The sequence below is a fragment of the Acomys russatus genome, chromosome 32, assembly GCF_903995435.1.
Source record: "Acomys russatus chromosome 32, mAcoRus1.1, whole genome shotgun sequence".
NCBI lineage: Eukaryota > Metazoa > Chordata > Mammalia > Rodentia > Muridae > Acomys > Acomys russatus.
Window position 1 is genome coordinate 16,187,389 of NC_067168.1, and position 26,058 is coordinate 16,213,446.

At 40.2% G+C, this 26,058-nt stretch overlaps 1 protein-coding gene across 5 annotated transcripts in view; it reads right to left on the reverse strand.

Moving 5' to 3' along the window:
- Positions 1–26,058, reverse strand: part of Snx14 (sorting nexin 14) — a 64,294-nt gene that overhangs the window by 29,336 nt on the left and 8,900 nt on the right. For all 5 annotated transcript variants that reach the window (XM_051140040.1, XM_051140039.1, XM_051140038.1 and 2 more), the window contains exons 2-12: positions 23,920–24,040; positions 21,536–21,612; positions 21,208–21,286; positions 17,568–17,611; positions 14,381–14,468; positions 7,614–7,698; positions 3,823–3,979; positions 2,016–2,091; positions 1,265–1,309; positions 1,079–1,159; positions 872–986 (exon numbers count right to left, since the gene is read on the reverse strand). In XM_051140040.1, coding sequence (XP_050995997.1) covers positions 872–986; positions 1,079–1,159; positions 1,265–1,309; positions 2,016–2,091; positions 3,823–3,979; positions 7,614–7,698; positions 14,381–14,468; positions 17,568–17,611; positions 21,208–21,286; positions 21,536–21,612; positions 23,920–24,040 — 968 coding nt within the window. The remainder of the gene's footprint in view (positions 1–871; positions 987–1,078; positions 1,160–1,264; positions 1,310–2,015; positions 2,092–3,822; positions 3,980–7,613; positions 7,699–14,380; positions 14,469–17,567; positions 17,612–21,207; positions 21,287–21,535; positions 21,613–23,919; positions 24,041–26,058) is intronic.

Consider the following 26,058-nt stretch of genomic DNA (forward strand, 5'->3'; position numbering starts at 1 on the left):
AATATAAATGCTTCCATGAAAACGTCATATTCTTATTCTAACTAAAAGCAGTGAATATAGTCAAATTAATTATTTTAAGCTTTTAAAAGGCCTTGAAAGTAGAACACTCAGATGAAAGACAAAGTCAGCAAGAATTTTATGTTAATATAAAATACATAAAATTATAGATAGCAATACAAATTGCAGTAACAGAATAGTAGGCATATCTGTAAAATTTTCTCTAAGGAACATATTGGATTAGTTTCTTTTTCAGTAATTTATTTATTTAATCACTTTATAGCCTGATCGCAGCCCCTTCCCTCCTCTCCTACCAGACCCACCCTTACAGCCCTTTCCTCCCTCTCCTCCTCCTGTCCTCCTCTCCCTCCCCTTCTCTGAGAAGGGGAAGACACCTCCCATGGGTACCAACCCACTCTGGCACATCAAGTCTCAGCAGGACTTAGCACATCCTCTCCCACTGGAAATCCATAGGGGATTAGTTTTTTATACCAAAGGTTTTTCAGTATTTTAAAGTCTGATGGCTCACTAAATAATAATGAAAGTGCAGCTCATAAAATTTCTCACAAATCGAATGACCCATGACATTACAGTTTGACATTCCTAACAAAATGGTGACAGAGTGGTGCTGATCCCAACTGTAAGTGAGATCTTTCACACAGCATCACGAGATGTTGGATTTTAGTAATTCTTTGCTGCTACTAGGATTTGCCTGCAGTCACTGATAAGGTCATGGTTCACCTAGAAAGGACACTCGGCCGCTCTGGGAACATCTAGCAAATGAGTTTAGGCTGGGGCCATCAGACCTGCTCTAAATACCCAAAGCACCAACAAGCATGGAAAAGACACGAGTAGGACACAAAGGCAGCCTCACCGACAGTCAGACAGAACTGCAGCACGTGCACGGCTCCTTCTTGTTTCAGGAAGTTCATAAACCGAAACAAAAGATCTTGCTGTTCTCTGATTTGCTTCAATTCTAACTTCAGCACCTGTCACAGCACGAGAGGAAGAGTAAGTTAAAGACACAGTAAGTGTATTTTAAAACTGTTATCTCAAAATCGTTAGTGCTGAAAACACTCACGGATGGTTTTTTATTTCTAGGTTCTGCAAATTTCTGCAGGAATGGAACCAAAGGGGAGGCTGGCTCAGTTGCTTTTTCGGGCTTTGAAGAAACAGAATTATTAGCTCACTAATAATCACACTGGAGTTGGTATATATAGTCAAAATGTAATGCAGTTACAAGTGGTTTAAAATGTTCAATACTCACAGGGCTGTCATCTATGAAGATGATAAGCAAATGATTGACAGTATCCTAGTGGAAAGTAATAACACAGGTCAAAATAATCCCATTCTCACTTTCTGCCAAAAATTCTCAGAACTTTCACAGTATCAAGTTCACTAAAAACAAACACCACAGTGACTGGCTAACTATTCACATACATGTATTACAGGGACGACTCCCAAAGAACTCCAATCAAGGGCTCTTAACTGTCTGAACAATGTCAGAATTGCCAAAGTAGCTGTCAATGTATGAATAAATAAGCAAAATATGACACATACATATAATAGATTATTATTGAGAATTAAGAAGGAAAGGAATTCTAAAACATGTCATGCAATTGTCAAGGACTCAAAGGAGAATAAGGAACTACTATTTATGGGTGTAGAATTGATAGGAATTTGGATTTGTTAAGAACAATATTTGGAGACTGGAGAGATGGCTCAGAGATTATGAGCGGGGGCTTGTTTTCCAAAGGTCCTGAGTTCAATTCCCAGCAACCACATGGTGGCTTACAACCATCTATAATGATGTCTAGTACCCTCTTCTGGTGTGCAGGTGTCCATGCAGGCAGAACACTATACACAAAAAATAAATACATAAAAAAAATCTTTTAAAAAAACATTTGGAAGGTGATGGTGGTCACTCAAATAAGCACGCATTTCAAAACACTGTTCTATACACATAAAATTATTAAATAGCAATTCAAGTGTACTTTATTTTAAAAAATTAATCTTACTGGATCAGCTAGGAAATCCAAAGAAGGAAGAAACACAGAACCAGATAGAATCTCTCTTATAAGTAACATCAGGGATCTGGAATATAAATAATAATTCTGTGTTTAGTGATTTACATTAGCTCCTCACTTTCAAGTACCTCTGAACTAACTAAAGACCTTATTAAAATAAAATTACGGGGCAGTACAAGCCTTTAATCCCAGCAGTGGGGAGGCAGGGGCAATTATGTCTCTATGATTTCAAGGCCAGCCTGGTCTGCATAGCGAGTTCCAGGCCAGCTAGAGGCTATAGGGCTACATTATGAAGCCTTGTCTCAATAGAAATGAGAGAGGGAGGGAGAAAAGGAGCGACTGGGAATGTAGTTCAGCAAAGAGGGCTTGTCTTACAGGATTCCTCAGTATCCTTCCCCTACCCACCCATTTACCCATCCAAAAAATGAGATTAAAGTTCAGAAGAACAAGGATGGTCATGAGAGTCTGTATTTTCAACAAACACACAGGTGATGCCTCTGCTGCCGCATCACAGACGTGGATGTGTGTTCTTCACTTGTGTTCTTCTCTATCTTACAAGAGAAACTGGGGAGACATCAGAACACAGTTCCTTCTAGAAGCCCTGATATGTTTATAATTTTACGTTTACAGGCTGGAGGCAGTTGAGAGACTGGCTAGGAGATACAAGGTCCTGGGTTTGATCTCCAACAACACACACCAAAAAATTGTTTATGAGTAGTATGGTCAACAGTATGTTCCCTAGGACTGCAACTGTTTTAATTAGTACACAAATTAGACTAAAGGTTTCTGCATGATGGGGGAGCTCAGTTTATTGCCCAGGATGGATTTTCAAATATCCACTCCTTTCGTTCTGCTCACGTACCTACATAGCTGAGATTACAGGGGCACATCCAGCTAAAGACAGCTTAATCAAAATACTAAAATATTTCTACCAACATGTATTTACATATCATCTGATGAATAAATATTTTCAAATATATCACTGAGCTGGTCATGGTGGCACATACCTACAACACTAACACCGGGAGGCAAAGCAGGTAGGGAACACTACATGATGTGGTCCTGTCTCAGTGAACTGGAGAGAAAAGGGCTGGAGTAGAGTAGAAAGGAAGGAAGAGAGGAAATAATAAGCCACACTTTTCCCTCTGAAAGCTATCATGGTAAGGGCAGTGAGGTGACTTATGGGCAAAATCTAAGGATACTTATACTGGAGGAAGGGAGAACAAAGGAAAGGACCTAATTACTCTTTCCAACTACACAGCTTAAAGCCTAAACTGTATGCAGAGTGTTCAAAGTGCTTCTGTCTGTAGCAATCAGTGTGCATGTCTTGAAGAAGGAACATCAAGCTCTTGCTCTCCTTTTCCTCTCTCTTACTCTGTCTCTCTTTCTGTCTTTCTCTTTGTCCCCCTGGGGCACCTCCCCCTTCTACAATAAATCTTATACCATGTTAAAAAAAAAAAAAAAGCAACATCAAGAAAATAATGCAGGAGGATTTCAAATAAAATTAGTTTTACTCATATTTATCTTTGACTTCTAAAATCAGTTTTAAATAACAAATTCTAAAGCCACACAACATACTTCAAGTATTCAGCACCTAAACTGACATTTTAAACTATGACCAATTATCCCCAAGCAAACACTACTCATACCATAATTCGTACCAAGTTTTAGTGAAGTACTATTATAAGAAAACAGATACACATATAACATATGCTCGCTATATACATTCATTTTGAATATAGACAAATATTGTTTTAATACACAAATACATCTATGGAAGTTTCTAGTGCACTTATACCTGCAGTCTGTTGCTTTAGGAGGCAAAATATAAGGAAAAAGTAACTCAGTAAGTCTCCTTAAGTACTGTAATTCATCTCTCCGACTTCTCAGAGCCACATGAAGCTCTGGGCCATATTCTTCTAATGCAGCTTGTTGTAAATACTCAGTGTTTTTTACTGTAAACAACAATAAAAATTATCAAACGAGTTAGGGTTTGTTAAATTACTTCATTTCCATTTCCATACAGAACATCTAACCTCATTCCTCTCCTAGACCTGCTTTCTGAATAGAAAGGAAATTTTTTTCAGGAGTAGAACACAAGGGAGAATTTCTCCTTTGCTGTGAACTAACTGTGGTGATTTGAGTAGGAGTGACTCATACAGGCTCATAAATTTGAATGCTTGGTCACTGGGAGTAGCAATACTTGACAGGGATTAGAAAGTGTGGCCTTTGTGGAATAAATGTGGCCTTGCTAGAAGTGTGTCACCTGGAGTAGGCTTTGGGATCTCAAAAGATCAAGCCAGGCTCAGTGTCTCTCCCTCTTTCTTCCTGCTGCCTGCATATCTAGATATAGAATTCCCAGCTACGTCTTCAGCACCATGTCTGCCTGCCTGCCACCATGCTTCCCACCATGACAATAACAGACTAAACCTCTGAAACTGTAAGCCAACACCAAGTAAATATTCTTGACTAAGACACTTACTTTGCAATAAATTCATTTTCTGAGTCTCTTTCCCTGAGTAAATAGGAACTCAAACTCATGACTTCTAGATTATATACTAACAAAAGACTTAAGTGGGGGGAAAAACTACAGAAAGTGTGTTGTGGTACACACAAGAGTATTCTTTGCTGTTTTTACATGGGGGTCATCCAGATAGCTATGGGTGAAGCTGGCTTCTTCAGCAGGTTTTGCATTTTTTTGCCAGATTACAGGATACATGAGATTTAGTAACCAAAAATAACCATTAAAAAGACAGAAGTGAGGCCAGGTGTGGTGGTGGCACATGTCTTTAAGTCCAGCACTTGGGAGGCAGGCACAGGCAGGTAGATGTGAGTCCGAGGCCAGCTTGGTCTACAAAGCGAGCCCAGAACAGCCAAGGCTACACAGAGTAGCCCTGTCCCGAAAACAACAACAACAAAAAAGAAAAGGCAGAGGTGAGCCTTCACTACCTCTTACTTATAAAGAAACCAGCCTGAAATAGATGTGATTCCAGCTATTTGACTCTATCGAAAAGTCAAGCCTACTGACACTTTTTTCTACCTTTCCTCTGTGATAGTAAAGTATTCTTTATAAAACTGCTACAAAGATGCTACCTCTTCCAAATTTTTGCAGGTGACAAGACAAGGACTTTAATGCTCTGTTTAGTCAGGTATGGTGATGCAGACTTGTACTGGCAGTGCATGGGAGGTAAAGGCAAGAGAATCAGAAGTTAACAGCATCGACTATACAGTAAGCTCAAAGCCAGCCTGAGCTACAGGAGACCCTGTCTCAAAATAAACAAACCAAATACATAAAGTTATATAGATGTAAAATCTTTTAAGCTCATACAGCCATACATTGGGTGGATTGTAGGTAGCCTTGTAGAAGAGTTGGGGCAAAGACAGAATGACCCAGAGGGGACAGGAGCTCCACAAGAAGACCAACAGTCCCAACAAACCTGGGCAGAGAGGGGTTTGCAGAGACTGAAACACCAACCAAGGACCAGGCATGGGCTAGACCTAGACCCTCTACACATATATACCCAACGGTGGGTCTCCCAGAAGGGGGGCAGGGGCTGTCTCTGACATGGTCTAAGTTGCATGCCTTTTCATTACTTCACTCTGGTGTGGGTGCCTTGCCAGGACACTGTGAAAGAGGAAGTACACACGATGAGACTTGAAGTGCTAGGGCGGGTTTGTGTGTGTGTGTGTGTGTGCGTGTGTGTGTTGGTGTCTCCCCTTTCAAGGGAAGGGAAGAAGGGATAAGCAGAGGGGAGGAAGCCCGAGGAGAGGAGGGAGGGGGTTATGATTGAGATGTAAAGTGAATAGCTAATTAAATAATAATAATCGTTTTTAAAAAGAATGTTTTAAAGATAAAATAATTTGCTGGGCGTGATGGCGCACACCTTTAATCCCAGCACTGAGGAGGCAGAGGCAGGTGGATCGCTGTGAGTTTGAGGCCAGCCTGGTCTACAAAGTGAGTCCAGGACAGCCAAGGCTACATACACAGAGAAACTCTGTCTCAAAAACCAAAAAAAAAAAAAAGATAAAATAATGTTTACTTATGTGCCTGGTGCCCAAAGAGGCCAGAAGAGGGCACTGGATACTTTGGGACTGAAGTTACACATGGTCATGAGCCAGTCTGTGGGTGCTTGGGATCAAACCTGATTCCTCTGGAAGAGCAGTCAGTGTTCTTAACCACTGAGCCATCTCTCCAGGTAAAATTCTTTTAAAAAGTATTTATCTCTATTATTTTTCATTAATGTGTATATATATATGTGTTTGTGTGTGGATGTGTGCACATAAGTATAGGTGCCTGTAGAGTCCAGAAAAGGACCCTGGAGCCCCTGGAGCTAGATTACAGGTAGTAAGCCACCTGACATGGGCTCTGGGAAGTTAACTTGGGTCCTTAACAAGAGCAGTACCAGCCAAGAGTGGGGCGCACGCCTTTAATACCAGCACTGAGGAGGCAGAGGCAGGCAGATCTCTGTGAGTTTGAGGCCAGTCTGGTCTACAAAGCAGTCCAGGACTGGACAGCCAAGACTACATAGAGAAACCTTATCTTGAAAAAAACAAAAAACAAGAAAAACAAACAAGAGCAGTACCTGCTCTTAATTACTGAGCCACCTCTCCAGCCCAAGGGCAAAATTCTTTTCATTGCTGTTGTTTTTAGACAGTGTCTCACTATGTAGTCTTGGTTGCCTATGTAGACCAGACTGTTCTCAAACAGTCATTCCTCTGCCTCTACCTTCTGGGTGCTAGAATTAAAAGCGTGAACTGCCACCTCAGCTCCCAAGGGTAAAATTCTTACCTGATGTAAGACCACAGAATAATTTTAAATGCTAAACCACTAGTTCTATTTAATTTAATCTCAAATCTACTTGCAGTGCGAGTTCCCAAAATATGTACTGGTTATATTAATTGAGATTATGAGGGACAGGAAAGTGGCATCCTGCTCAAGCATAGTTGCAATAAAGCTATTTTTCCACTGCAGGGTTACTCAGGGCTTTCGCTTACAGGAAGTTTTTAGATATAGAACACAAATAACAATAGCAAAAAGTATATGAGAACAGCATCTGTGTCTGTACAGTCACCTATGCAGAATGGTATTGCATTTCAGAAAGCCCTGATGAAGAATACCAAACAGAAAAACCTCAGCGCCACACAGAAGCAAGTACAAGCAATAGAACTGTCACCAGGAATATTTTTAGCTTGAGTTTAGAATAAGAAAAGCCCTTATAATTTTCTTTATTCAGTCAGAAAACACTTAATTAACACATGCTTGGTGTAAATCCCATCAGCAAAAGGCCTAAATCACTTTAAAGGGGGAAGCAGGGGCTTCACAGAAGAACTGTGTGTGATGGAGAAACAAGCATGACACACCGCAGAGAGATGTGTAGGATGAACTAGAACAACTTGAAACTGCAAAAACCACAGAACCAGCTGACACAACGGGAGCAGACCATCACTCAAAGAAAAACTGGGTTTTTCTTAAGCTGTTCTCAAAGCTTCTGTGACTAGCGTTACTTAGTGTATCAGTACTCACATATTTTTAAGTGAAAGCTGATGTATAGACAAAAATCACTCCAATTACCATAAAAGCTGCATTACCTTTCTGTCTTGCTTTAACAATCACTTCTATATGTTTCATTGCTGCTTTTAATAGTTTCTTGGTTATAATAGATGGAATATCCACCTAGAAAAGTGAACAAAAATAAGACTTAAAAAATAATTACTAAGTTGGAGTGGCAAGAACATTTTACTTACAATGCTAGAAAAGATACAGAATTAAGAGGAGTAAGCTGGGGTATAATTGGTTAAGTACAATTAATAATGAGGACTGTATGTTTCAAAAATGCTCTCACCACACTGGGGGGACAGTATCAGAGACCATGGGCATGTTAACTGGCCTATCTTACTTATTCCACTCTGTACTGACATACCTTAACATCATTTGTATTGCAAAATACGTATCATTTTAAACTGTCTACTTAAAAGAAAAATGTAAAGACTAGAAGGCACAAGCTTTGAGTGGACATCAGGGACTTGCAAACCAGTCACAAAGCACCATTCACTCACTCATCCAAGACTAGATAAGTAGAAACAGCGAGAAAGAGGCAGTGATGGCACATGCCAGTTATCCCAGGAGAGGCTAAGATCTACAAGTTTAAGGCCAACTTGGAACATTTAGGAAGAACCTGCCTCAAAAAACAGTACGAATAACAAAGGAGAGTGAGGATAAGTAATTCTGGCAAGGAAGTAAAGAGGCATGTTCACACACAGGAATGGCAATGCAAATGCTGCAGCCACCTTGGAAAACACTCTGACAGCTCCTGTAAGAATCAAACAAAGAGCTACTACCTCACCAAGCAATTAATTATACTCTTAGACACAGACTCATGATTAATGAAAATATAACTACCAAAATATAACTCTTCATAAGAGTTAAGGTGCAAATAGTCTGATGTTCATCCTCTGAAAAATGATGAATTATGGTATATTCAGCCATCAAAAACTGAACTGCAGATCTATACTTTATATGACAATATAAAGGTCGGGCATGGTAGAACACACTTGGGTTTTTTTTTTTTTTTGCATTTTATTCCTTTTTTATTATTAATTTATTCAAATTACATCTCAGTTGTTGCCCATCCCTTGTATTCTCCCATTCCTCCCTCCCTCCCGCTTCCCCCCCCCTTCCCCTCCCCTATGTCTGTGACTGAGGGAGACCTCCTCCCCCTGTATATGCTCATAGGGTATCTGAGTGCTACCAGGCGTCTCCATCCAAGGGACATGGTCAAATATGGGGCACCAGAGTTTGTGTGAAAGTCAGATCTCCTTCTCCACTTAACGGTGGAGAATGTCCTGTCCATCGGCTAGTCTGGGTAGGAGTTCGAAGTTTACTGCCTATATTTTCCTTGGCTGGTGCCATAGTTTGAGGAGGACCCCAGGGCCCAGACCCGCCTGTAGTTTTCCAGGACCCTCTGGATCCTTCTATTTCCTCATTCTCCCAGGCTTCTCACACCTAAAGTCTCAATAGGATGTCCTCCCCTCTGACCCACTTTCCTGGTAGGTAAAGTTTTCCATGGGGACGTACCCCTTGGACTAGTGTCTCGATATAAGTGAGTATATACCATTTAACTCTTTTTGCTTCTGGGTGAACTCACTCATGATAATTTCTAACCCAATCCATTTGTCCACAAATTTCGGAAATTCCTTATTTTTAATAGCTGAGTAGTATTCCATAGTGTAAATGTACCAGTTTCTTTATCCATTCTTCTACTGAGGGACACTTAGGCTATTTCCATGTTCTGGCTATTATGAATAAGGTAGCTATGAACATGGTTGAGCATATGTCCCTGTTGTGTGGTAGTGCATCTTCTGGGTATATTCCAAGGAGTGGAATAGCTGGGTCTTGAGGAAGCCCTATTCCCATTTTTCTGAGAAAGCAGGCTGCTGGCACTGAACCGGCACTCCCCAAACAACAGAACCTAGCTGGGTCCATTCTTGCGGGCGCGACAGGATCTCCCACGATATAGGGAGCTGTGGGTCGTGCTTGCAGGGCCTAACTGTGGACCTACAGCGAGCGAGGAGTATACTGGCTGTCACTGGCAGAAAGAGAAAATACAGGGGATTCCCGCCAGTGGTCTGAATCGCCATTGTCTGGGAGTGTCCTGGCTTACAGGGGCGTGGAAATTGCTGCCTCCTTGGATACTGCCAGTGGCCTGAAACCATATTGTCTCAGGCCCACCAGGCACTGATCCTGTAATCTCCAACAGGCAGATCCTAGCTGGGTCAGCTCCTGCACACCCAGCAAGAACTCCCAAATTCATGGGAGAGGCTGGACACTCCTACAGAGTATAGAGGCAGAGCTAAAAGACAGCTGCAGCCCTGAAGATCTGATCCACCTGGGGTCTTGGCTACAAAGCAACAGGAAGACAGGCAGCTGGGATCAACCTACACAACCAGAGAGCTTGTGTGCTGACCTTACTCTAGAGCCCAAAACTGTTGGTCTGAATTACAGCAGTAAGGTGAAAAGGCCTAAACAGAAACCTACTTTGCAAGACTCAGCCTGGAGCCTAAGGTGTTGAGAAAAATCTCCAGGAGTAGAACCTGAGTCACCTGCCTGGTCCAGGGAAACACTCCTTGATCCCCACAGGCAAGGGCACCCTACCTATAATCAGGCATCAGCTATCCACTCTCAGACAGGGAAGGTCACTACAAACCACCTCCCAACACCAGAGTAGAACACACTTGTAATCCCAGCACTCAGGTGGCAGACACAGTGGATCTCTGTGAGTTTGAGGCCAGCTTGGTCTACAAAGTGAGTCCAGGACAGCCAAGGCTACACAGAGAAACTCTGCCTTGAAAAACCAAAAAGATAAAAAAATAAAATAAACCAATACGACATATAAATGAGTCTAGAAAACATTACGCTAAGAAAGTGAAATGCCACAAAAGGCCAGGTATTAGATGATTCCATTTACATCAAATATCCTGAGACATAGAGACAGAGAGCATAGTGACTGTTGGCTGGGTGAGCAGGTGGCGGATCATAGTCAACAGGTACACGGTCTCTTGTCAGATAACAAAGATAGTCTGACATTGATTGTATGTTTGATGTGTGCAGAAGATGCTATGAAAAGCCACTGAATGCTACACTTTAGGATGAACTGTATATGTTATATATCAATAAAACTGTTATCAAAAGTAGAGTACAGCGGTTAGTACACATCTATAATCAAGGCACTGCAGAGGCTAAGGCAGGGGGACTACATGTTTGAGGCCAGCCTGGGCTATATAGTTGGACCATATTTCAAAAGAAGGTAAGAAGAGAACTTATGTATGTGCTTGTGCATGTAAATATTACACTCAAGTACAAGGAACTACTGTGGAAGAATCCACCAGGCAAGTTCAAAGCCTAGCAGCAAACTATTGCCTACTAATTAATTCATTTCAACAGTAATTTACTTAAAGTTGTTATTTAAATGAGGTGTCATCAATCATCTTATCTCCCTCCGTGTGTGTGTGTGTGTGTGTGTGTGTGTGTGTGTGTGTGTGTGTGTGTGTACATCCACGTGCAGACAAGAGCTTGACATTGGGTGTCTTCCTATAACTCCTCACCTAATTTTTGAAACAGGATCTCTCACTGGACCTCAGGCTGAATACCCAACACACCCAGGGATCTTCTGTCTCCACCTCCTCTCACTGGTCTTACAGGAACATGCTGCATGAACCAGCTTTTTTGTGGGGCCTGGAAATTTGAACTCAGGTCCTCGTTCTCACACAGCAGAAATTTTACTCCTGAGCTACCTCCTCAGCCCAACCATATTGTTTTTTCTTAGTGAGTGGTTTATTACACTTTGTCTATTAAGAAACAGTTGCCCCAGAACTATTTTTCAAAACCACATGATTTTAATCATAAATATGCCAGGCATGAAGAACCATAGTCCCAGCACTTAAGAGGATGAGACAGGAAGATCCCAAATTTGAGACAAGAAAAAATAAACATAAGAGAACACGTACACCAAAAACTCGAAATTAAATTAAAAAAATAAAGCAAATAAAAAGTAAATGGAAAGACCCAAGACTTAGCACCCACACACCACTACAACTAATACTAATAGTTCTATCCTTAAACAGGCTTAATTTTGAGCTTTTTTTCTGAAAATGAAAACTGTCACACATATTATTTTCATTTGCTATTCAAGGTAAATATTTTCCTCTGTAAATAAGTATTGCTCTACGTAGTAATTTTTCATGGCTGTGTGGTTGGCCATATTAGTCACTCAGTAACCAATCCTTAGATATTTTTAGTTTTCCTTATTGTGAAGTTTATATACATCCTTGCATATTATCATATAAATGCAACTTAAAAGCCAGGCATGGTGGTGTACACCTTTAATCCCAGCATCTTGGTGACAGAGGCAAGAGGATCTCTATGAGTCTAAGGCAAGCCTGGTCTACAAAGCGAATTTCACGTCAGCCAGGGCTACAATGAGACTTTGACTCTAGACAGACAGACAGACAGACAGACAGACACATAGTTTCCTCTTTTTTATTTTTAAATTAAGGTATAATTACATCATTTCCCCTCTTCCCTTCCCTCTCTCCAATCTCTCCTGTGTCTTCCCCAACCCTAGAAATCATAGTTCCCTTTTTCTTTGTTATTGTTACACATTTATAAAAATATCTAAATACATAAAATCACAATTTCAGGCTGACCACTTAATATTAGGTAACCATTTAGTGGCTCATCCTTAAAGAAGACTATTTTCCCCACTCTCAGCCTTCCTTAGTTGCCTGCAGTTCTTTGCCTATGGTGGGGCTCATGAGACACCCTTCCATGTTAGCATGTCTATTGGTGGTGGACGGCTTCAGGTCTTGTTTCAGCAGCCTCCTTGTCATTTCTAGGAGACACAATCCCACAGCACATGTCCTGATGCCCTGGCTCTGCAATAGTTCTACACCCTCTTCCACAATGTTCCCTGAGCCTTAGGTGCAGGAACTGAGTTGTAGATGGATCAGTAATAATAATTTAATTTGCAAATCTAAATATATTTCTTTTAATAAAAAGTAGTAGGATATGGTATCCCAGGTGTATAATTCTAGCATGCTAGGATCTGCATCAGGAGGATTGCTGAAAGTCTAAGGCCAGCCTGGGCTACACATTCAAACCCTGTCTAAAAATCAAAACAGAAGTCTTAGAGATTACCAAGCCCAACCAGGCACGGTGGTACATACCTGTAATCCTAATATTTGGGAGGCAGAGGCAGAAGGATCTCAATTCTAAGGCCATTCTAGATTACGCCTAAATTCAAAGCCAGCCTAACCGGGTGTAGCGACACACACCTTTAATCCCAGCACTCAGGAGGCAGAGGCAGGTGGATCCCTGTGAGTTCAAGGCCAGCTTGGTCTACAAAGTGAGTCCAGGACAGCCAGGACTACACAGAGAAACCCTGTCTCAAAAAACCAAAAAACCAAAGCTGGCCTAAATGACAGAATAAGTTCCCGTCTCAAAAAACCAATGACCAGGGAAAAGTACTTGTTAGCACATGCAAGGCTTAGTATTCAATCTCTAGCACTGATGGAAAAAATATGTAGCTTTTAATAACTAGACATCTCTCAAGTAAAGATACACCAATTTGTGCATGTGTTTAATTCAACTCTAACTCATTTCTTCTTTTAATAACTTCACCTGTTACACAAGATATACAAACAACAAACAAGTGATTTTTAAAAAATATTCTGAACATTTACATTTTTATTATTCTAAACTTTTCTCTCAAGTCAATATTAACTTTATTTTTTATTGTGAGAAATTCATGCATATGTACATACATACAATGTGGCTGTATGCTTCTCTCCCTCTTCCAGTTCCTCCTGGTGCCCCAACTACAACTACACCCTCAAATGGATGACCTTCTTCTATATTTATTTGTGTGTGTGTGTGTGTGTGTGTGTGTGTGTGTGTGTGTACACATATATATACAACCTATGGAGTCCAATTAGTGTTGCCTCTTATTTGCATGTGTTTAGGGCTGATCCCGTAGGATTAGTGTCTGGACCCTGAAAAAATAAAAAGAAGAAGGAGGAGGAAAAAGAAGGAGGAGCAATAAGAAGAAACTGGTTCTCCTTCCCTGGCAGCCACTGACCACATATAGCTCTTCTTCTAAGGGTGGGACATTGAGAAATGATCCTCCATCCATGTTGGCATGTCAACTGGAAGGCACAATAATTTTAATTTCCACTTGTTTTGTCTATTTTCCAAAATCAGAACTGTCTTTCCAGGCTGATGAGTAACGAGCCTGTGACAGAGCAGCACCTCACTGCAGCTTACATTTGACGCCCAACGACGCGTTTTCAGTTGTGCACTGGCCACCTTACATTTTCCTCTCATGAGAAACATTTAACAGGGTTAATCTTTATTTTGTTAGTAGCTTATATTTACATTCTAAATCATTGTGTATATGTTTAATTCTACTGAACTGACAAAACAGTAGCATAGTATGTGTCTATAGGCATTAAACTAGACATATGTGCAAAACCTAACTAGACAAAATATCAGGGTATTTTAGAAGGTAGATCATAATCACTGCAGATTATGTAAATTCACTTAAATGAAACATGACATTATTTTCTATGGTTGTCTTTTCGTTTTCATACATACAGCTACACTGTATGTATTTGATTCAAGAAAACAAAATATTAGAGGAAGCAATACTGATCAATGAGGCACTAGTGATCATCAACTTTTAATATGAAAAATGAAAATGAAGAACAAATACATGTACTATAGGAAAAAACAAGATTGTCATAAAGATAATGTTTCAAATTTCTCATTATAAATATATATATATATATATATATATATATACCTTGTGAATTCTTCGCACTAAGACAGATGCAAAAAACCGTAAGGTGATCCTCAGTTCATCAACAAAAGACTCATCGTCTGTCACGTCCCTTCAATTAAGGAAAAAACAAACATTCAGAAATGCTGAGAAATGGCACTTCAGTTCATTGAAACCAAGGAAAAGAATTTTCCTGGGTTTTTTGGGGGGGTTGGGTTTTTCCCCCCCAGGACAGGGTTTTTCTGTGTAGCTTTTGCTATCCTGGACTCACTTCGTAGACCAGGCTGGCCTGGAACTCACAGTGATCCACCTGCCTCTGTCTCACGAGTCTGCACCACCATGCCTGGCGAATTTTCCTCTTTAAAAAAAATTTTTTTTTGCTATTTTTCTTTTAAGCCTTATTCATTTTTACATGAGTGCCCTATCTGCAATGTACACCTGTATGCCAGAAGAGAACATCAGATCCCAGTGTAGAGGGTCGTGAACCACCACATGGTTGCTAGGAATTGAACTCAGGACCTCTGGAAGAGCAAACAATACTCTTAACTTCTGAGCCATCTCTTCAGCCCTGCTAGTTTTGTTTTGTTTTGTTTTTTACTTACAAATAATGTATTTTGTTGCAGAACAGAGAAAATGGATAAAAAAGAAAACAAATTTCTCATGCTTTTAGCTCCAAATCATAATGACTAGTAACTATTTTTTATATATGCATGCAAGAGTCTTTTTCAAAGAAACTAAGATCATTTTCTAAGCATCACCAAATAAACTTCAAAGAAACAAAACAATCAGTGATGGAGAGTTAAGGTACAAAATTTTAAGTTAGTTAAAATATTTACAAAGTAGTATACGTCTCAAAGGGGAGAGGGTACTCTCAAAGAAAAATAAACTGAAAATTCACTTTTAGGCAAAGACTCTACCTCTGAGCTACATCCCAGGCTATAAACATTTTAAAACTGAAATTCTGACAAATTTCACAGGAGATGATTTTTGGTTTTTTGTTTTGTTTTGTTTTTTCACTTTTTTAAAAATTTAATTAATTTATTCAGATTACAACTCAATGTTATCCCATCACTTGTATCCTCCCATTCCTCCCTTCCTCCCGCTTTCATCCTATTCCCTTCCCCTCGGTCTATGACTAAGGGGGACCTCCTCTTTTTGGTCATATTTGCTTGTTTGTTTTGTTTTTGGAGACAGGGTCTCTCTACTTAGGCCTGGCTGTCCTGGAACTCACTATGTAGACCAGCTGGCCTCAAATTCACAGAGAGATCTGCCTGCCTCTGCCTCCAGAGGACTTTGATTAAAGTCATGCTCCACTTCACCCAGCTCATTTTCCTGAAATCTAAATGTCCCTACAGGAAGTAGGGCATCTTCTTCCTCAAAGACAAAGACAGGCGTGAATAGCAGCTACATCCTGAACTTGAAGATGGAGCTGTTGCATCTAAGCAGAATAAGAGGTCCCATGTGTCCACCATGCCTCCTACTGCAACCAGGGGAAGGAGCTATATGATAGCACCGGGAGCTGCTGCGAAGAAAACATGCACTTTACAATACAAACAAACTTAATGCCTGAAAAAAAAACCCTCAGTTTGGCAATGAAAGAAAGGGGGTGTCTTTTTAGAAAAAAAAAAAAAAAGATTCATTTTACAAAAGATTTCATCATCGGCTTTGTGTAAATTACAAATACTTCACATTTAAGACATAATCAGCCTTTAATCCCAGCACTGGGAGGCAGAGGCAGGTGGAGCTCTGAGCTCAAGGCCAACCTGGTCTACAAAGCGAGTCCAGGACAGCCAGAGCTGGTGAGGCCACTCAGTGGGTGAGAGCATAAGCCCCTGGAGCCTGCATGGTGGGTGGAAAGAGAACCAACTCTGGCAGGCTGGCCTCTGATCTCTACACATATTATGTGCCTGGAACATACAGAAATAAGTAAACATAGAAAAATACACATATTTTCATGAAAACATAGCACATAAACTATTGTATTAAATTAGTCTTAAAACACTATGGATGTAGAGTGTTTTTAATTAGAAAATAAAACATATAACCGAATCAATACAAAAGTGGGGCACATTATTATACATTATTCTGTCAGATTTACATGTTCAAATATAATAAACACACGATTATTTTTTCCTTTTGTTTTTGGTTTTTCGAGACAAAGTTTCTCTATGGCTGGCCTGGAACTCTCTTTGTAGACCAGGCTGGCCTTGAACTCACAGCAATCTACCTGCCTCTGTCTCCCAAGTGCTGGGATTAAAGATGTGTACTACCATGCCCAGAAAACACACGATTCTTTTTTTTTTTTTTTTGAGACAAGGTTTCTCTTGTAGCCTTGGCTGTCAAGGACTCACTTTGTAGACCAGGCTAGCCTCAAATTCACAGTGACTTGCCTGCCTCAGCCTCCCGAGTGCTGGATTCGAAGGTGTGCACCACCACACCCAGCTAACAGGATTCTTAAAGAAACATACATTTATCAAATAACATAATTTGAGTGTCTGACTCTAAATACCATCCACCTTGCTTTTTGAGACAGGGTCTCTTGCTAGGACCTAGGACTCACCAAGCCTGAACTGACAACCAAGCTCTGTGATCCCCAGTGATGCTCTGGTCTCTGTCTGCTCAGCCCTGGAATTATAAGCATGCATGAACTACACCCAGCTTCTTACTTGTGTACTTTGGACTAAACTCAGGTTCCCATACTTGCATGGCAAGTACTTTACCAACTAAGTTCTCTCCCCAGCCCCTGTGAAAATTGTATAAGAAAATGTTATTTGTTAGAGAGAGGATTTCCTTATGTAGGACAGCCTGGTCTTAAAGTCATAACTCTTCCTCTGGCTCCAGTGCGGTGATTAAAGGCTTGCTTCACTATACCCATCGCACCAATGACTCATAACTGAAGCCAGTTAAGTCTTTCTGGTAATCCTGGGTCTTCTCTGAGAATCTTTTTGGTAGTCAGATTGAAAGAGGGTGTACTGTCTGTATTTAGTGGGAAATAGGTCAGTGACACAGCTAAATATCCAATAATACACAATGTAGTTCTCCACAGAAAAAGAAAAAGAAAAAAAGAAAAAAAAAATAGCTTTGGCCTAAATTGTCACTGAGAAATCCTGGTTTACATTGAAAACACATCATTAACAGGCTTAACTAATGGTATTTGCCATATTAAGAAGGGGTGGGGGGGTGGCGCTCTTATGGAAAACCAAAACCATACCTGTACCATGGATAAACAAAGTTTTCCAACACTAATTCAAGAACCTGCACGAAAAAAAATTAAAGAAAAATAAACTGTACTACTAAGTGGTATACATGAACAACAATTTCATTATAGCAAATATTGGCAATATTTCTTGACAACACATTTATGTCAACTTTACATAGTTGTGAGGATCAATAAGAACATCTGAAGAAAAAACCAATACTTGAAGGTTATATAACCCAGAAAGAAAGTTTCTATTAGAATGGTTCACGTATCTCAACTATCTCTATAACCAAGGGTGCCAACAAGGCCCATCAAGATGGCTCTGCAGGTAGAGGAGCTTGCCAAGTGAGCCTGGTGAGAGGAATCTGATTCCCAGATCCATGCAAAGGTGGAAGGAGAGAAGCGACTCCAGAAAGCTGTTCTCTGAAGTACACACATACACACACCATGCATGCTCACACACACAATAAATTTTAATTTTTTTTCAGTGAGTTGCTCCTGACTGAAGTTTCACTAAACAAAAAACAAACCTGAACAATCAAAAAACAAGGACCTAAGATTTATACAGAGAATCAAATAAGAGACATTTCACACTTTTTTCTAAGCCTTCAGTATCCAGTATGTACGTACATGTATACGTGTATATATACATGTATAGCACATGCCAGATTGTACTAGAACATCTACTGACAGCTACATGCAGTATGGCTCCTGTGCTGGCAGCATCCTAAGTATCTCCCCGCTGCTAGGATGGAACCCAGGCTGCGGCACACAGGCTTACTACCACTGAATTCCACCGCTTACTCTGGACAGCACAGTTTTAAATCAACAAACCAAAGAAACAGAAAAACCTTAAGGAACAAAAAAGAAAAAGCCAAGTGTCTGAATAACATTGTAAGCAGCTTGTATTTAGCTAGCAGTGCATACAAACTGAGATAAAGGATAATATAGCAGGGTTCAGTTCCTTGGTGCTATTCTCGAACTAATTAGCATTCAGTGTAATTTAGTACACATCTATCATCTATCATTGGTCAACTGCCTATGTGACAGCAAATCCATTGCTGAAAAAAGTGAGACACCCTCTCCCACCTTTCAGGACTTATCTTGAAGGAATCTTATCTTAGATGCAAGGAAAAGATTTGTCCTTTAAAACAAATAAATAAATATGGAAGAAAAGCAAAGTAAAAAGAACTCTGTGACTAGACTATTATACAACCTTTCTAGTGGCCCCACTCCCTGCTCTGCACCCTAGTTAGTGTCAAACCTGGGTCACAATGCATTAAAATACATGCAAGAAGCAGGCAGATCGCTGTGAGTTCAAGACCAGCCTGGTCTACAAATTGAGTCCAGAACAGTCAAGCTATACAGAGAAACCCTGTCTCAAAAAACTAAAAATAAATAAAAATAAGAAATAAAAAGAGTTCAATGTTTCTTTGAAAATGGTTATTTCCCTCTCATAAAAACCTCTTCTTACAGTAGTAAATAAACAAATAATTTTCTTCTTTTTTAAAAAGATTTTGTTTACTTATTTTATATATATGAGCACTACATTTACATGTATACCTGCATGCCAGAAGAGGGCACTAGATCATATACAGATGGTGTGAGTCACCATGTAGATGCTGGGAATTGAACTCAGAACCTCTGGAAGAGCAGCCAGTGCTTTTAACCTCTGAGTCATCTCTCCAGCCCACAAATAACTTTCCTAACTGAAATGTCTATGTAAACTTGAGATCTAAGTGTAATTTGGAATAGCTTAGTATTCAAAGTGCTTATTTTGTGATAATTATGTAGCCAAGAACTCATTAGGTAATACCCATTAAGATGTGGTTGATTTATTTATTTATTTTGTTTGTTTATTTGTTTGTTTGTTGTGGTTTGTTTAAGACAGCTTCTGTGACTCAGGCAGGTCTAGAACTTACTATGTAGCCCAGGCAGGCCTCAAATTCATAATCACACTGCCTCAGCCTCTCCAGTACTGGAAGTATAAGATTGCACCACCATGCCTACTTTAATAAGCTGTATCATGATTAAATGTTCTGATAAAAGTATTTTTTCTAATGGATTTCAACATTTTTATTTGGATATACACTCATGCACCAAGTAATATTCCAGCCAACACAGACAGCATATTGAACAATGGGCACATAAAAGTCCCCCCCTCCTGGGGGTGAAGGTGTTGCAGCTGTTATGGCACAATGTTTGTTAACATGTTGTGGCAATTCAGATATAAACAAAACGACTGTGCTGCTAGTTATAACAATCTATGGCACATACAATTACGCACAGTATATAATACTTGATAATAACTACATTACTTGCTTATGAATTTATTTTGCCATGTCATACTTTTTAATCTATGGCATTCTATACTTTATAGTATATGTTTATACGGTTTTATATATTTAGATCTGGTCTGTGCTGGTTAGTTTTAACTATCAACGTCACATAGCCCAGAATCACCTGGTAATAAAGTCTCAAATAGTAATTATTTGATCAGGTTACACACACATACACACACACACACACACACACACACACACACACACACACACACACACACACTGACATAGGAAGAGCGAGGCCACTATGGACAGCACCATTCCATAGTCAGGGAGCTGGGTGTCTCCCCTTTTTTCAGCAATGGATTTGAGGGTCACATTGGCAGCTGACCAAGGATAGATGATAGAAGTATATTGAATTACACAGAATTCTAATTGGTTCAAGAATAGCACCCTCCTGAAGAGGGTAAAGAGGAAATAGCTAGCTGGGAGCAGGCAGGCAGGGACACACACATCTACTCCCACTTGCTCGTGGCTCTGATGTGGTGCTGTGCGTTCCCACCCTGACTTTCAACAATAATGAAGCAGAACTTGTAAGCCAAGTAAGCCCTTTCCTCCCCTAAGCTGTTTTTGTCAGGATATTTTATCACAGCAACAGAAATCAAATTAGAATACTGTACTTTTTATTTTAAAGTTTCCTCCTATTTTTTTTTTTTTATTATTTCTGTAAAATAATAAATGTCATGATGGGCCAGCAATAGCTCCAGATAACTCTCGTACTTGTACATGCCTGATTGCAGTTACCACCTTGTTGGAGGATATTTGATCTCATTGTAAACCCTGAGACTGTGAACTATAAAAACCTGTTTCTGCTTTGGCGTGGTTCTGCACTAGCACACACCTTTAATCCAAGAGCTTTCTGTATGCAGGATTTAATAGGTCAACAGGCCGAGCAAGAAACCAGCTGACAGTGACTAAAGAGTAGGAGGGACTTAGAGTTAAAAGCGAAGAGGTCTTTCAGGCTTTTAGGCTTGGAGGCAGCAAGACTTTGGCCTTGGGTTTTTTGGCCTTTTCCTCCTAGGCTGTCAGATGAGCCAGTGAGCGTTTTAGGCTTTTTCCTCTGAGCCTGAGCTGAGTAGGAAGGTGAGCTGGGTGCTTTCTTTGCCTCTCAGGAGCATCTGGCTCCTGAGTCTTTATTGGTAAAATTGAATGATTGGGATTTTCATTTTTATAAAACAACACCATCTAAACTTGTACAAGCTCATTCTGTGGTGCTCTCACAGGGACAAAAGTGCCTATGATTTGCAGAACACAGACTCACCCTTAAATAATTCACACTCATAGTTGGCAATATTAATTAAGTTACTTACCTCTGAGAGAGATGCATCAACCTTAGAAGAAACTTTCAGGTCTAGCCAGGGCTGGTAGTTTTCAAGTAGCAAGGAAGGCCTAAAGCAAATCAAACAACTCAATCACTTGTAATAAAATGTAAGGAAAATATCAGCAAACAAAGTTTACCTTGCTGGTGCTCAGCATTAGGTAACAGCACTTGGCTTACAAGCCCAATCAGTTGAGCTTGCTTCCCAGAACCCGAATAAAGGGGGAATTACTCCACAAGTTGTCCTCTGACCTCCAAACATTTGCCATGGACACACACACATACACACACCATGTGCACAATTAAAAAGTGTAACTTACCTATGTCTTTTACATTTCACTTTACCACAAACAGCACAGCTATGACCTTGGGGAAATAACTCTTGAAGTCCTAATTGCTAAAAAAGGAAGAAAAGAGAGATTAGTTTTTAGTTTCCCCATAATATCTCTAATACAAAGAATCAACTTTTCAAGAGCTTCATTACCCTCCATGCAAACATTCAAAAGGTTTCTTCTGTTTGGTGCTTCAAACACTAAAACTATTGTAAGAACCAGTTAAGTGAACTGGGAGATGGACTGCTCTACAATACACAAGCTAGGAGTAACTCGGCGCTTCAGTGGGAGAGAGTTTTCTAGCACGTACAAATGGCATGGGTTCAATGTCTACTACCAGAAAAAGTAACAGAGAAAATATGAATAGGAACCAAACACAAAGGTTTTCTTGGTGGGCATGGTAGCACACGCCTATAATTCCAACTCTCAGAGGCTGAGGCAGGGGGATCTAGAATTTAAGACCCATAAATCCTGTCTTTAACAAAACAAAACAAAAACAAAATCAAACTGTCTCACTTAAAACAAAAGTCAGGGCTGGAGAGATGGCTCAGTGGTCAAGAGCTTGGCCTGCTCTTCCAAAGGATCTGGGTTCAATTCCCAGCACCCACATGGCAGCTCACAACTGTCTGTAACTCCAAGATCTGACACCCTCACACCAACAAACATAAATTAAACCTAAAAATAAAATTTAAAAAAACAAAAATCAAATGACACGATCACTTACAAAAAAAGAAAAGAAAAAAATTCTATTGTGTCTAACTGCAAAAAATAGAACAAACAAAAAACCCCAACATTATTTTCTATTTTTTCCAAAGCTTAGCTGCAATGGGGAAGAGACAGGTGATAAATCCTAAGGCCATGCCAACCAAATATAACCCAGACTTCTGTGTATTCTCTACATAGAAATAACACAAACCTAAAATGAGAGACTGTATCAACCTAAAGCACCAAAACTTATGAATCAAAAACAACTCACACCAGGTATAGTGGCGCATGCCTTTAATCCCAGCACTCGGGAGGCAGAGGCAGAGGCAGAGGCAGGCAGATCTCTGTGAGTTCGAGGCCAGCCTAGTCTACAAAGAGAGTTATAAGACAGTCAAGGCTACACAGAGAAAGCTTGTCTCAAAAAACTAAAAACTGAAACTATAACAGTCCGCTAGGGGCTGGGAGCACAGCTGGTACAAGGTCCCAAGCTTCAACAGTAAGGGAAAAAAGGTATCTCAGTCAGCTCTAACCTACAGATAGAATTTAACATATCAGAATTTTGCCTTACAGAGATGGAGTTAATATACTGCTACCACTATTAAATTTCAGAAATACAATTGCTTTGTTTAAGCAAATTTCCCTATTCCTTTTGTTTCCTATGGTGCACATGTGCATGTAAGCAATTTACAGGGTTGTTGGGGGTGGGGAGTTAGCTTAGCGGTAGAAAACATCTGCTAGGCACAAGGCACTGTGTTCTCTCCTCTCCCCCCCCCCCCCCCCCCCACACACACACACACACACACACACACAAAATCAGGAAATTAACAGGGTTGGATTATTACTTAACCCAGAATCCCTGTGCTTCCAAATTACCTGAAAATCTTTTAACAATACTATTTACAGGGCAGTAGCCCAGAACTTTCTAATCAAAATCTGGGAATAAGGCCCACCAATCCATACTGTTGGTGACTCCCAAGGAGGGTATCTTGTACAAGCAGCTTTGAAACCTCTGTTCTAAGTTAATTCCCTTGTGGAACACATACCTAGGGGACAAGATGACGTGGTGAACTGCAACTTCCTGAGAAGATTGTATTTTCCTTTTACAGTTGTTATTAGAGTTGTAAACCTTAAAACTAGAACTAAAGGTGCGGCTCAGTGGGGAATAACATGTAAGAGCCTGGATTCAATCCTCGGCACCAAAAAAATCTAAGCAAATTAAAAATAAGTATCTACATACATTTATACAGGCATGTATAGGTAATACACATATTGCTCATTTTTAATTTTTCCTGTAGACTTCATATAATCCACTATAAAATAATACTAAGTAGATTTTAAAACTCATTGCTTTAAAATGCCTTTACTAATAACTATTAAACAACATAAAGTCACATAAACTGGTTCTTAAAACTAAAAACACCAGGGCTAACGGGAGGGCTCAGCAGCAAGTATGCCAGCTGCTCTTCCTGAGGACTGACGTTCAGGTCTCAGCACCCTCCCGCCCCCCAGTGGGCAGATCACAACATCTCTGACTCCAGCTGCAGGGAATCGAACGCGCACCTCTGGCTCCAGGAGTACTGCACACTTGTGTCTATGCTCACAGAGACATACACATAGACACATACGTTTTTAAATTTTAACTTAAACATTTTAAAACACAATTTTACCTTGGGTTTGTATTTTATCGTGAAGAATATATTTGGTAAGAGGGAATCAGGTCCTAGTGAGCAATAGAATGTCACAACTCCAGCAACAAATGACCAGAAGATCATTAAGACATGGAGATACCTTAGAAATAAATAAAAATGATCAGAACCAAAGAAGACTATAGCACTAAAAGCTAGTTCTTATTGATCTACTGAATATTTATTAAGTACCTGGTATTCAAAATCAATTTTAAGTTTTTCAATTGATTAGTTTTCTGTAATGTATTTGTTAGATATAATATAAATAATAAAATGAAGCCAGGCAGGGTGTCGAGTTCAAGGCCAACCTGGTCAACAAAGTCTAGGACAGCCAAAGCTACACACAGGAAAACCCTGTTTTAAAAAAACCAAATAAATAAATAAATAAATTCTCTAAGTGCCTACTGTGTGTGCGACAGAGTTAGGCTATGGGAATACAATGGAGCCCACCACTTCCATGGTCTCCAGTACCTCAGAGAGCAGTCTAGCAGTGACAGGTGAGTAAACAAGCATGACACAAACCTCAGTAGCTGTAGAAAGACTTAGAGAGTGGATAGGGGAACCAGCCAAAGAGGGCGGGAGAGAAGTGAGGGGCTGAGAAAGAGCTAGGCGAATTCAAACTTGAGCACACTGTGCGGCTAGGTCTGCACAGAGTTTCCACAACATAGAAGTTTAGGCCACGTGTTGCTTTTTCAGAGCACCCAGGTTTGATGCCCAGCACCCACATGGGCTTACCATCTATAACTACAGTTCCCAGGGATCTGATGACCTCAGAATCAACAGAGTTCTGGCCTCCACAGGCACTGGGCATGCAGGCAAAACACTCATATATACAAAGGAAAGTACATGAATCTGAAAAAATAATTTTTAAAAAATGGCCCAGAAAGGAATATGAAGAGGCAAGAGGCCAGAGTAGCTACTGTGTCATAAAACCTGCCATATTAATGTGTCTCAAAACAGGCGCCCTCCGCCAGGCATGGTGGCGCATGCCTTTAATACTAGCACTCAGGAGGCTGAGGCAGGAGGCTCAATGTGAGCTCAAGACCAGCCTAGTCTACAAACTGAGCCCAGGACAGCCAAGGCTACACAGAGAGACCCTGTCTCAAAAACAAAACAAAACAAAACACAGGCGCACTCAGCATATTATAGAGGCCGATCTCCTCACAGTGTTAAATTTCAATGACCATTGTGTGTTTATTAATTGTGAATAACTGCATAAAAGATAAGCTTTACTTATAAATAACAGATGTGCAGGTGACAACTGAGCTACTTCTGCTGCTAAATGATCATCACACACAACAGTAAAACATGGAGCTGGGTTATCTCCCTGTTCCTGGCAGTAACATTGTGTGACAGTTTGTGAAAATGGATAATTTCAAGAGGAGGCTGACTGAGCAGCAATCACGCTGGAAGTGACACTCAAACCAAAGCAACTGCAATTATAAAGGAAATGGTGCTTGTGGGAATCTGGACTCTGCTGCGGTTTAAGACTTCTGATGTGCGGGGCTGGAGCTGTAGGTCAGCTGACAGAGTGCTTGCCTCACATGCAGGAAGCCCTGAATTTAATCTCTAGCAGCCCCAAAACCAGGCATGCCTCTGATCCTGGCATTTGGGAGATGGAAGTCATCTTTAGCCAGCATGGGCTTAAGCAATGACAAACATATAGTGAAATAAGGGTGAAAATATCTTTAAGTGATTTTGGTAAAAATCCTTACCTTTCAGGGATTTTAAGAAATGTTTTATGACAGTGAATTAAAAACTGAAAAGCATTCCACACTCAGGAGCTTGGCATTCAGACACACAGAAGATACTCCATATACTAAATTCAAATTACTCATTTTTTTTATTGGAGAAGTTTATTAAATGAGCATGGGAGAGCAAAGAAGTGAGAGGAATACCCAAGAGAGAAACACAGAGACAGAGGAAGAGAGGAAGAGAGAGGAAAGGTAGGTAAGAGAGAGGTGAGAGAAATATTATACATTTTTTTTGCAAAAACATAAACAAAAGTGAACTAAGTGAGCTAGAAATTAGGGTTCAATGAGTCTTACCCCCTCTCAATAGCTTTGTGAAGCTCTAATAACTGACAGCTATGTCTCTTCCACAAAAAAATAAAAAATTAAA